The sequence below is a fragment of the Neofelis nebulosa genome, chromosome 4 (genome assembly GCF_028018385.1).
Source record: "Neofelis nebulosa isolate mNeoNeb1 chromosome 4, mNeoNeb1.pri, whole genome shotgun sequence".
Taxonomy (NCBI): domain Eukaryota; kingdom Metazoa; phylum Chordata; class Mammalia; order Carnivora; family Felidae; genus Neofelis; species Neofelis nebulosa.
The window spans coordinates 117,576,213-117,589,485 of record NC_080785.1 but is presented as its reverse complement, the minus strand read 5'-3'; the positions used below and the strand labels follow the sequence as shown (position 1 = coordinate 117,589,485).

General features: G+C 45.9%; 1 protein-coding gene across 2 annotated transcripts in view; it reads left to right on the top strand.

Moving 5' to 3' along the window:
- Positions 1-1,396: 1,396 nt before the first annotated feature.
- SLC6A11 (solute carrier family 6 member 11) overlaps positions 1,397-13,273 on the top strand; it is a 132,195-nt gene continuing 120,318 nt past the window's right edge. The window contains exons 1-4 of one of the 2 annotated variants that reach the window (XM_058725995.1): positions 1,397-1,726; positions 4,706-4,840; positions 4,957-5,097; positions 8,384-8,474. In XM_058725995.1, the coding sequence (XP_058581978.1) occupies positions 1,468-1,726; positions 4,706-4,840; positions 4,957-5,097; positions 8,384-8,474 (626 nt within the window). In that variant the 5' untranslated portion in view covers positions 1,397-1,467. The remainder of the gene's footprint in view (positions 1,727-4,705; positions 4,841-4,956; positions 5,098-8,383; positions 8,475-13,273) is intronic. The other variant, XM_058725994.1, reaches the window with a different exon arrangement.

The following is a 13,273-nucleotide window of genomic DNA, read 5'->3' as shown; positions in this document are numbered from 1 at the left end:
GCTGTTGTAAGCCAGAATGAAAGGAGAAGCTGAGGGCTACCAGATGGGGAGGTTCTTCCTGAGAGAGCCCCAGAAGGAGCTCCAAGGGATGGATGGAGAGCACAGTGGGTGGCATTAGTAACAGCTCATGTGGTTGGGCTTCTCCAGGGCTGTGAAATGACAGAGGTGGATCTATCTCTGTGGCTCCTTGCCCACTAATTTTCTTTCCCCCTTCTTCTTCCTCCCTTTCTCCCTCTTTTGCCCTAAGTATTTACTGAACACCTACTATGTGCTAGGTCTTGTGCTAAGCTCTGTGGCTATTATAATGAATGATACAGTGTATATCATTCTTAAACTTGAGTGGTGAGATGGATAGTAAACAAGAAGATGCATACATATGTACATTGTGTAACTACACATTGTATGATAATGCTAAAAAATGCTAATGTTCATTGAGCACTTCCAACGTACTAAGTACTTTATAAGCATTTTCTCATTAAGTACACACACACATACACAAACACACACACACACCCTAAGAAAGGCATTGTTGGTATTAACTTTTGCAGATCAGGAAATTCAGGCACAGAGGTCAGATGACTTCACACAGCTCAGACAGGTGGAGTGTGAGATTCAACTTGTGTTTGCCTGTCATCAGACAGATGCCCTTAACTGCCACACTGTCCTGCCTCCTTGTGTTTAGAACAGTGAGCACGAGGATGAACAAGACATGAAGGTGTACCCATCCTATGGGAGCTCACAAACCTTGAGAAGTGGGAAGAAATTGAGTTCATTTACTCCCTGTTACCTTCAGGTGTGGTCTCCGGACCAGCAACATCCACAGCACTTGGGTGCTTGTTAGAAACGCAGAAGCTCCAGCCCAGCTCGACTCCCTGGATCAGGATCTGCAGGGACCCGCAGGTGCTTGGTGTGCACCTTAAAGTTGGAGATGCCTGGTCTAGAGCCCACTTCTCTTATTAGAGATGGGCAACCGAGGCCCAAGCTGTTGGAGATTACAGTGAGTGGTGGAATTTGGGGGTTTGGCGTCAGCAGCCCAACCTAGGCCTGAATGGGCGCTTCCACTCTTGTGCTGAGGCCAGTAGGAAGAACAGGAAGGGCGCGCAAGGTGCTCGGCGCGCGCAAGGTGCTCGGCGCGCGCAAGGTGCTCGGCGCGCGCAAGGTGCTCGGCGCGCGCAAGGTGCTCGGCGCGCGCAAGGTGCTCGGCGCGCGCAAGGTGCTCGGCGCGCGCAAGGTGCTCGGCGCGCGCAAGGTGCTCGCGGGCTCCCGGGCCCTGCCGGGCTGAGGCGGCGTGGGCGCCCTGAGGGCCGGGCCGCCGCGCCGCGTCCCGGTCCCCGCGCTGGCCCGGCCCGGCCCCTCAGCTCCACCCCCTGCCTCCCCCCTCCCGCCCGCTCGCGCCTCCTGAAAAGCCAGCCCGCCCGGGGCGGCGGCGCAGAGCCGGGCCCGGCGCACGAGGCAGCCAGCGCGGCCATGACGGCGGAGAAGGCGCTGCCTCTGGGCAATGGGAAGGCTGCCGAGGAGGCGCGGGAGTCTGAGGCGCTGGGAGGCGGCGGCGGCTGCAGCGGGGGCGCGGCGCCCGCGCGCGACCCGCGCGACAAGCGCGACAAGGCGGTCCACGAGCGCGGCCACTGGAACAACAAGGTGGAGTTCGTGCTGAGCGTGGCTGGGGAGATCATCGGGCTGGGGAACGTGTGGCGCTTCCCTTACCTGTGCTACAAGAACGGAGGAGGTGAGGCGGCGCGCGCGGCGTGAGCGGGAATGAGGAGGGGAAAGCGGCCCGGTGGGGGCGGGGAGCAAGGGGGTGAGCGAGTGACCCCTCCCGCGCCTGCGTGTAGCGGGACCCTCGTGGGGAGTGCCTGCCTTGGGCCACCTGGCGCGTGAGCTCTCCCGGGGCTAGGCTCGCCTGTCCCAGGGCGCATGTGCACGTTTCTTCGCACCTGAATGTGCCGCCTGCCAGCACGCGAGGACGTGGTCGCCAGGTGTGTTCTGAGCCAGCGTCGGGTGGAGGCCCATGCTGGGAGCCCTTCCTTGCTTTTGAGACGTGCCTTAGCGTCTGGGGCAGGAGACAGCCCCTTGGAGCCTCAGCTTCCCCAACTGGAAACCAGTGTGAAGGAAAAGGACTCTGATCAGGATCCGTGTAGGCTGGGGTTCTGAGCACTTAGTGAAATGCCAGACTCCGCTTTCCCTCCATCATCTCATTTCATCCTTAAAGTCATCTCTGCAGGCAGTGGCAAGCCCATTTTGCAGATGAGGATGCAAAGGGTCAGAGAAGTAACCCCATAAAGAGATAAAGATGGGATTCTGACACCAAGGCCTTGTTTTAAACTGGGATTGGACTGACAACAGGGAGGACTTTTGGGCGAGGTGTTGATGTTTGATTGCCCGCCCCGTCTTTCATTTGCCCTTAAGGCCTTTACTAGGTCCTCTTTTCGGGCCTATCTGGCGGAAGCACTGGCACCAAGCGGTTTCTTTCACTGGTGTCAGAGACACGGACAAAGAGCAACGACACTGATTTAATGTTTAGGAGATGCTTCGAGACTGTGGAGTGGGGGACAGGGAGAGGAAGGTGATGAGAGAGTTGTTCCTAGTGACTTGTCCGAGTCAGTTTGGTGGAGATTCTGCAGTGAATCCTCAAATCTTTCAGCTGAAGGACTTTAGGAGCCTCCACCTGTCCTATCAGCAGGACAGATGGTAGGTGTGTGGCAAGGGACCTTGTGAAACCTTCGTGGGTGGCACAGTTTCTCCCAGGAAAAGCTTGTGTCCATGTATTCCTCTCTCTTTGCTGTGCCCCTGCCCCTCTAGCAGATTCCCAAGACCCCAGTGGAGGTGGCTCAGAAGTTGGCTGGCAGGGACCACACTGTTAGGCCGCTGGGAGTAGGACTTCCTGTTCGAGCAGCTGCAGGGAGAGCGAGAAGGGTACTGCTTGGCCCAGGCCCTTTCTTTGGAGACATTCATCCTGAAAGCCCAGGCTGCTCCAAGCCTGCTCTGCACTGGTAATGAAGTGGCCGCCGGTGTTGGTGGCTTGGCACTGGGGACAGAGGGAGTGGACTTGGAGACCTGGAACGTGCCCTGTGGCCTCAGCTGAGTTCTGCCTTTTTGCAGATTCAGCCTTTATTAGCTGCCATGTCTTCTTAGAAACCTGTGGAAACCCTGTTTAGGGTAGTCCCAGGCAAAAATCGTTTTAGCATCTTTTTTTTTTTTTTTAATACAGGAAATTGTTATACCAAAACAATGCATTCCTAAAAGGAGGAGACAGAGTAAATTGGGTTAATTACAAATTCTGCACAGATTAAAAGAAAAAAAAGTTGCAGTGAGTAAAATTTAAAAATTAGTTTTTTTTTTTTTTTAACTCGCCAAGAGTCCCCATTGGGCACACAAATATCCTGATTTAATTGAGGTGGTTATCTTGAGTACTAGCTTTGCGAATACATGGGTAGAAGTCTTTCAGAAAGTGCTGTTAGGTTCTAGAGGGTTCACAGCATATTAGCAAACCTGTTGTAGCTTCTTCTAATCACTTAGATTTATATTCAGCAAACAGACCGTCTTGTTCCTTTCACACACTTTTTGCCTTCTGATATAGCTGGAGTATCTGATTATCCACTGCTTGCCTTTAAAAAAAAAAATCTATACAATTCTATTCATAGATCCCAGCAATAGTTTAAAGGGTTTCTTTCCCAATGTGAAACTAAGAAAACGAAAACAGCAACAACAACAACAAAACAGTAGCTTGCCCCCAAAAGCTTTTCAAAGACGCTTTCAAAATTTGATGGATGTGGTCCTACTATCAGGTTTGATCAAAATTGTTGCTATTAGTTCTAAGGCTGAAGAGACTTCATTTAGCAAAAAGCAATTTCAGTTAAAGCCTTCATTTGTTAGATTAGATCGTGAGGAATAGCATGTGTTTCCAAGCTTTGTTATTAAACAGGTGAGAGGGAATGAGGGATTTGGAAAATCCTTTTCTGGTTATAGTAGCTCATGCTCACCTGAGTTATTTCATTTGTTTCAAAGAAAGGCCCAGGCGGTGGGTATTGTGTACCAGGATAGGAGCACTAAAGCTTATGGCGGTCTTTCTCAGATTGATTCAGTCAGCCTTCTGGGGAGATAGATACTTGCTGCAAACCCCTTATAAGTCAACTCCATAGCTGGGTCTCATGTACTGGGGCGCCATATTGCTAATAGCACATCTCCTTGAGAATGCTTTTCTTAATGAAAAAGATTTTTTTTTTTTTTTTTTTTGCAGATCACTTCCAAAGTAAATAGGAAGAAGGGGTCCCCTTCACCTAGCCTGTTAAGGTTACTTTAGGATAAAAAAGAAGAATGTAATGTTCAGGGAGAGAATGGATTTAACCTAGAGAGTGCTAGAGAGTGAAATATATACATTATAGAATTAAGCAAAGAGAACACTTCCTTTTTACATTATCATCTTAGATGCACAACATTTCTGTGAGATAAGTGGTACGGATGTTAAATATTAAAAGCCCTATTTTACAGATGAACAAGTTGAGGCTGGGAGATGTGAGGTAGATGTGCAGAGAGCACAAACCCAGGGCCATGTTTTCTGACTATGGTCGTCAAGATGTGAACTTGACCTCAAGCTCAGTGAACATTATGTCTTGCACGTAGTAGGTGATTATTAAAGATTTCTTGTGCTGAACTCGAAATAGTAGAGGCAATTTTAACCTCATTCCCTTACTTTGCATCCTTGTAGGGGCGTTCCTGATTCCCTATGTGGTGTTTTTTATTTGCTGTGGAATTCCTGTTTTTTTCTTGGAAACAGCTCTGGGACAGTTCACGAGTGAAGGTGGCATTACATGTTGGAGGAAAGTTTGCCCTTTGTTTGAAGGTAAGCACTGAGTTCAAGAATGAAATGGTGCCTGGGTGATGTCAGGCTGTGAAAGGCAGCTGAGACTGTTTTAACAAGGTGGTAAGAGACCCACATCACTCCCTTTGTTCTTTCAGGCATTGGCTATGCAACACAGGTGATCGAGGCCCATCTAAACGTGTACTACATCATTATCCTGGCATGGGCCATTTTCTACCTGAGCAACTGCTTCACCACCGAGCTCCCCTGGGCTACCTGTGGGCATGAGTGGAACACAGGTATGGTCCCCAGGGAGGGTCTCTCTGCAGGTCCTGCTGGGGGACCAGGGATTGGGGGTATGCCCTTGTCCTGGACATCAATCCTGGCCTCTTGACATGAATCCAGATTCGACTGAAACTGGAGATCAGTTCTGCACTGGGTCTGGTTGCCCTGGCTCAGTAATTGGCATGGGTAGAAGAATGGTGATGTTCTTTCCTCGCTTTGCTGAATACAGAGACTGAGCCCTTTGTGGGCAGAGAGAGGTTCAGGCTCTAGTTCCAGCCAGGCCCCTCTGGGTGTCAGATTTTCCTCTGTAAAATGAATGGGTTAGGCTAGATCAAGGGTTGCAAACCATGGGCCTGTAGACCAGTTAGGCTTTAACTCAGTGATCAGTGAATTTCAAAAATGTGTTTGGTTGCCAAAATTTAAAAACCAGAAGACCTCACATGAAAATCCAAATTTCCCGCTTCTCTTGAAAAAAAATAAATAAAAGATCTGGCAATAGCAGACCCACATTCTCACAGTCTTGCTTGACAGCAGCTGGGGCTGATAAGCAGTTGTCTTTGGATAAGGCATCTGTCCACAAGTTGGCCACAGTCTCCACTCAGCTCACATTGCTTATTTACTTTCCCAATCTAACCCAGGTAGAAATTTGAATGTACCACTCTCCCACTTCCTTGAATGGATAACTCTTTAGATTACTTTGGATTCTAATGTGCTGTTTGCTTTTCAATTTGTCCATCCTATCAAGATGGTGTCTTAAAATCCAGGGAAAGCAACAACATATTTATTCCCTATCTGTGATGGCTGTGCTCAGAGCAGACCTCACTAATTGACTGTAGAACTCTATCCTTTTGAGCCTAGTCTTGGCCTCAGAACCCTTCTCAGCAGTGCTCCAGGCAGCCACTGCCTTTTGACTGGAATGAACACACATGCTTTAAGCTGTTCACCATCTGTGTTATAACCTGTGGTTAGGTTGTCCCCGGAAGGGTCGTTTCATCCTGTAGGCTGAGGTATGGTAAGATTGGGTGGGATGTTGGTTATCAGCATAAAGGAACAGGGAGTAGGGAATAGTAGGTCTAGAAAGTGCTGTGATGTCACTTCCAGTGCTGTGATGACTGCCCTGCTCCCACTGTTGGATTGTGTGGAGGTCTCACTATCTCTCTTTAGGGCACTGGTTCCTAACCTTTCTGTGGCTGGGGACTTCATAGAGATGTTTATCAAATTAAAATTCAAGGATATATTCTTGGAGGCCTGCAAGTCCTCCATGATAATTTAATTGTGTGTGTTTATTTTGAGGGCACTCTAAAAATACGCACATGTTCTAGATTATCTGCACAACCACCTTCCACCGAGGACAGTCAGGAGACTTCAGTGCCCAGCGTTGTGCGTATTTACAGTTTAAGATGGGTTCTTGATAAGTAGGATGATGGTGGCCAATGGAGGAGAGCACAGAGATTTAATTTGTAAATGGTGCTTTGGTATTCATCAAAGTCCAGTTAGGAATGCCACAAACTGTAAGAATGAAGATCTTGCACAAGTGTGACCAGAGGAAAATGATAGTAGAATTGCTTCTCAAATAGCCAGTGGAAGAATAGGCAAGCTGAACTCCATAGACCCTGCCTCCTCCCTTTGGCTCCACTCTCCTGTCAGGAAATCCATTTAATTTCACAAAATGGCATTGTCCTACACATACATTTTATGCTATCAGTTTGAATTGTGTTCCGTAGTTGGTATTTAATGCATAAATTTAATTCTGGTTTTATAGTCGTATGAATACTATAATCACAAGGACTTTATAACTCATTTATTTGTACACAGATGTCATTTTAATAAAAATACCTTGTCAATGTTGGATGTCTGAGAAATTTGTTTACTCTAGGGAAAAAACAAAGAGACACACTGTTTTAGAGACTGATCAAAACTAAGGGCTCCCTTCCCTGGAAAAAGGCATGAGGGTTCCTATAATCTCAGGTTTTCAGACTCCTTTCAGGATGTTGTGGCCCCCACAGACCCCCCCCCCCCGCCCCGCTTTCAGAATATGGTTAGTCCTTGCCAGGAGGAGCAGGAAGGAGGGAGACGATTGGGGGACTTTTCCCCAGCAGACGGCAAACCTTTCTCCCACTGGTTTGCAGCCCCCTTTCTCTCCTAGCATGTGAACACTTGTGTTGTGTAAAAATGTCATGTGTGAGAGGTGCTTCCTGCTCCAGAGGCTACAGATGTAGTTGGAGGGTTTGTACCCATGCGAGGAGAGAGCAGTGCCAGAGCGAAGCAGACCACTGACTCCGTGCTGGGTGCAGGGGCTCCAGAGTGAACAGTGCAGCTGCCCTCGGGGAGTTCACAGTCTGGCGCAGAGCTCTGTAAACAGGGGTGCTGTAAAGAGGTGCAGGTTCTGTGGTGGGAAACAGACCTGGGTGATAATCACGAGATGGGGCACTGGACGGAGTGGACTCCCAGTTCCGTCCCTAACTGACTTTATAGAGGAGGGAGTGGGTAGGGATATGGGTCCCTTGACTGTTCCTGAACCTTAGATTCTCCTCTTCAAAATTAAAGGGAGTTGGAGAAGGTGGTTCCTTGGAGGGTCTTTACATTCTGCTTTTCTTAGAATTCAGGGGAGGGAGATAGATGAAGTCTCCCTGGAGGAGGGTGTCAATCTGGGCCTTTAAGATTGAACAGTTGGATATTTTTACTGGAAATTCAACTCCCCCTTGGTCATCAAGTTTCATGAAATGAGACGTTCAATAAATCCTTTCTTGGATTGACCAATCAAGTGAGGGAATGAGGAAGAAAGCAGAAATTCTTTACACCTACAGGCTCACGCCATTTCATCCAGTCCCCACATCTTTATGAGGCAGTTGTGATATCAGTGTCTTCCTACGTGAAGGAAAACGGAGTCTCAAATGCATTACTGTTGTAGGGACACTGTGACCGACTCACTCTTTTAGACCCTCCACCCCTGCTGGGGCCACTGGGCAGGACAGATAAATGCCATGGAGAGGGCTTCTGTAGGGAAGTGGAAAAAAGGAAAGGAAATTCAGAGCCGTGCAGGAGGAGAGTTTGATAGGGCATTTGGAGTGGAAGTGAGAGAAGGTGTTGTGCCCCCAAACCTTTCCCTCCTGTTCTAATCAGACCAGACCTCTCATTTAAACTGTAAGTGATCAATTTTCCTCCTCGGTGTTCTCTGAGGCATGTTTGCTTAGAGCGGCTAGTTAAAACCACCTGGTTGCACCATCAGCTTTGAATGTTTCCCAAGGTCCAGCCCTTGCAGAGGTTAATCTTCTCTTTCTTGTCTTGTTTCCACTGTAGAGAATTGTGTGGAGTTCCAGAAACTGAACGTGAGCAACCACAGTCATGTGTCCCTGCAGAACGCCACCTCTCCCGTCATGGAGTTTTGGGAGTAAGTGGAAAGTGACTCGTGTCCCTTGGCCTGTGGGGCCTCTGTCCTGGTTCTGCTCAGTTAACATTGCCCCCACCCTTGGAAAAAGTCTGACCCTTTCTTTCTCTGGCTTCGCACTTCCTGGTTTCTGGGGACGTTTGACTGCTTTGGAAGGCAGTGCGGAGATTTTACACGTTTCCTAAAGGAGCAGCTGAGAGGAATGTTTTCTTGTTCTTTGATGGCATGTCAGCATGCCTGGTTGCTTATTAGGGCAGGAAATTCTTGCTAAAAATGGTAGTTTAAAAAAAAAAGGGTTTTTAACAAAAGAGGAGACATAGCATGTTTGCTATAAGCTAAGTCAGAAGTGTATTTAGCCTGGAAAGCAGAAGTCTCCAGGGCAGAGAGGGCAGATTAGCTTTCCTTCAGTACCTGAAGTGTCATGTGCAAAGGAAGCAGGTGAACTTGAATGGATAGAGGTTCTAAAGAGGCAAGTTTAAATGTGCTTAAGGGAGAGGTTAGTTTCATAGCATGGTCTGCAAGTACTTCTGAAGGTTGTGATCACCCAACCCTGAAAGTGTTTACCTGGTGGAGGGTCACTAAGCATTGTTGGGGAGGTGTCTGAATCCACCGACATTACAGGCAGTAATTGTGTGAATGGGCATTTCCCCAGAGGTGGGCATTCTTCATTAACATCCCAAAGGGGTCTGTGACCTGGCAGTTACAGGGCTGCCACGTATGGTTATAGAAGTCGTGCACTGCACAACCCTAGGGGGCCTCATTCATATTGTGAAATGTGTGCTCCAGAATTGTACAGTGCCAACCTGCATAACAGTACACAGCGGCCCTGACTTGGGGTCTTCTGAGGTAGAAGGATCACCTCGTTTTGGGTATTGAAGAGATGTTTCCTCTGTGGGTCAGAGATTGGGCTAAATGTTTTCTGAGACTATTCAATCTGAAAAAAGTATGGCTTTGTTCAAGAACATTGCCTACCCTAATGCTGATTATAAGTAGGGTAGAGGGGCAGTGGTTTTATGAGTCATTTTAATTCTCTTCCCAGATACCATTCATCTCCTTCCCTCTCTAGAGGTCATGATGCTGAATTTAGACTTATCATTCTCATGTTTATAGTTGGTGTGTGTATGTCATACATATATATACACATTCTATATTAATATGTAATTATAAACTTTAATAAGCTTTTATTATAAAAATTATAAAGCTTTATATAAAATTATAAAATTATAAAAATTTATAAGCTCTATATAAAATTATATATAAACTATTTGTATGTTAGCTATATATATGCTATATATACATCTCCCAAATAGTACCTAGATCTTTGTGGCATACTTACAAGTTTTTTATTGATGGTATCCATTACTTACTTTTCTTACAACTTTGTTCTTTGCTCAGTTTTGGTTTTGGGATGTTCCCCTGTTGATACATGCAGCTTTGGTTCATTTATTTTTTCCTGCCGTGTAGTATTTCAATGTATAAAAAGACTACATTGTATTTAGCCAGCTCCTCTTGATGGGCATTTAGACTTTCTCCAGTTTCCCAGTGTTACTAAGAACACTGAATAAATGTCTTGCCCATGCTTCCCTGTGTGCCTGAAGGAAGGTTTCTAGGCCTGTACCTAAGAGTGGGATTGCTAATGGTAGCATGCATGTTTATTATCGGTTTTATCAGGTAACGTCCAATTGCTTTCTGAAAGGATTGTTCTAATTTACTTTCCAAACAGTAGTGTATGAGAATTCTACTGTTCCATATTCTAGACAGCATTTGGTCTGGTTAATTTTTAAGTTTTGCATCCGACTGTTCTAAATTTGCATTCCTCTAATGACTTGCGAGGTTGAGCACATTTCATGTGTTTTTCCCTATTTGGGTTCCTCATCTGTGAACTTCCCGTTCGTATTCTTTTCTCTTTGGATTGTGTGTCTTTCCTCATGGGTAGGAATTCTTGACACATTCTAGATATCAGTATCTTGACACATTCTAGATATAAATATGCTGCAAATTGCCTTCCCTAGTGTGTGGCTTTTCTTATTTATTTATGGCATTTGGAGTTTTAACTTTATTGAAGTCAAATTTGCCAGTCTGTTCTTTTTGGTTTGCACAGTTGGTATCTTATTTAAGATGTATTTCCCTACCCAAAGTTGGGGGAAAAAATCTTTTATATGTTCTTCTAAAAGTTTTAAAGTTTTGGGGTGCCTGGGTGGCTCACTCGGTTAAGCATCCGACTTCAGCTCAGGTCATGATGTCGCAGTCCGTGAGTTTGAATCCCGCATCAGGCTCTGTGCTGACAGCTCAGTGCCTGGAGCCTGCTTCAGATTCTGTGTCTCCCTCTCTCTGCCCCTCCCCCACTCACTCTGTCTCTTAAAAATGAATAAATGTTAAAAATTTTAAAGTTTTAAAGTTTTGTGTTTTCATATTTAAGAATATAATCTACTTGGAATTTTATTTTTGTACATGGCATGATGTAGGAGTTCAGGGCTGTTGTTGTTTTTTAATACAAATTATCAAATTTTCCAGCCATATTTACTGAATTATTCATCTTTTCCCTATGATTTATAATGCTATCTTCCATACATAGTTATCTTAAAAATACAGGTCTGCTTTGGGGCTCTTGTTCTGTTCCATTTGTCTCTCTAGCTAATTGTGTGTTAATACTACACCCACATTTTTATTGTAAGACTGGAGCTGGTAAGACATGTGGGGACTTGTCTTTGTTCTTTTCCAAAATTGCCTACCAAATGAATTTTAGACCCAGTTTGTCAGGTTAAACAACAATAAAGAACAAAATAACTTCGTGAGGATTTTGGTAGGAAGTATATTGAATGATTAGGTTAATTAGAAGAAAATTGATATCTTTGTGATTGAGCCTCTCTGTCCATGAACATGGTATAGCCCTCCATTTACTTAGGTTTTTTTTTAATGCCTGATACAATAGTGTTACTTAAATGTCTACAAAGTAGTGGCATTAAAATACCTGATTAGAAATTCAGGTTCTCCATTCCTCCCCAGACCTACTGAGTCATAGTGTCAAATACAGCATACATAAGACATGTGCTAGAGAGAGGATTACTGTGGTAGGTGGACTGGTGTGGCCTTTCCCAGCCCCAGTAGGCTATGATTTCCCAGAGGCATACTGCAGAGACTTATTTGTGACCTGCATATTTTGAGGGTCTGTAAAACAGGGTCTCTTTGCTCCCTTAGAGAATCGATCCTGAAACCCCACAATGGAGAAGATCTCTGTGTAACTTACATTGTTTCTCACCACTTATTTCCTTTGTGTCATATATAGAAAACCTCAATTAAATCATTTTTTTGTGTGCGAAATGTGTTTGTTTATTGTCTGTATTCACCAAAAGGTAGTCCTAAAGGAACACCTTGTCTGGCTTTACTTACTACTGCTGGTCTGTGGAAGATCCCCAAGGAATATTTACAGAATGCATAGATGCATGCGAGGAAGACAGGCAGGCAATATTTTCTTGGAAATACTACACGAAAACTCAGAGTGGGTTCTGGCAAGAATTCGTCCTGTCACTAAGGTCCCTGGCCAACAGCATCGATTGCTTCCTGGATCCCTTTGCACTATCCATATCATCACCTTATTTGGACACAAAGTGGTGGGAGGAGACAGCATCCTCGTGTGTAACTGAACCTTGTGGCCTACCGCGTGGCCATTCTAGATGAAAGTCCATGGGAGAATGAACCCATGGTTCTAGTTTTCTATTAGATTGCATCTGTATCATCTGTGCAGTGTTGAATTCTACATCCTAAAGGTACTCAGATACCTGTGTGACAATCACCTTTTCATAAGATGCTTTTGTCAGACAGTTCTTTTATGTATGTATGTATTTATTTTTAATTTTTTAAATGTTCATTTATTTTTGAAAGAGATAGCATGAGCAGGGGAGAGGCAGAGAGAGAGGGAGACACAGAATCGGAAGCAGGATCCAACCTCTGAGCTGTTAGCACAGAGCCTGATGCGAGGCTTGAACTCACGAGCTGTGAGATCATGATCTGAGCCGAAATCGGACGCATAACGAACTGAGCCACCCAGGCGCCCCTGTCAGGTGGTTCTAATTCATCTCTTCCCAGAGATGAGCTTGGAAAGGAGACTCTGTGAGATGTTCATAACATCCTATGAAAAGCCACTGGGGCCACATGCATTTGAGAAGGGTTGAAAACTGTGCCCTTTGGCAAGAACATCTGTTGTCTTTGATTAACTCAAAATTGCCAAATGTATTTTCCTGTGGAATCATTTGGAGTCGTTCCTTTCTACCCCCACCCTACCCCCACTCCCTGAATGCTAGCTGTCCATGCAGCACAGTTTGACACATACTTTGCTGGGAGGGAGTTCTTCCTTAAATTCAGCTGACAGTTGACTTCTGGGGCTTTGGATGGAGCATGTCTAATTCCTTGCCAGTGTGACAGCTCTTCAAGTATTGTATCAAGTTTCCTCAGAAGCGTTTCTTCTTTGGTTCTTTGTCCTGTTTCCCTGTGTGGCTGGCTCACGGATGCCCCACCTCAGGGTGCTCCTGGTACCTTTCCTTACTGCCTCTGACCTCATTCAGGCCCACACACTGCTTGGTCCAAATAGACTGCCTTGGCTGCCTGCTCGTTCACTCATTCCATAAATGTGTGAGTTCCTGGTATTCATAGGAAGGACACTGCACGTTTGGAGGAGGCAGAAATGTGGGATGCAACTCTAGCCCTCTAGAAGCGGAGGTGAGACAAGCCCCTAAACGGCCATAAAATCAGGTACAAGGTGTTAATTCCCTGCACATGACTGGCCATAGCTTCACCTTGACCTT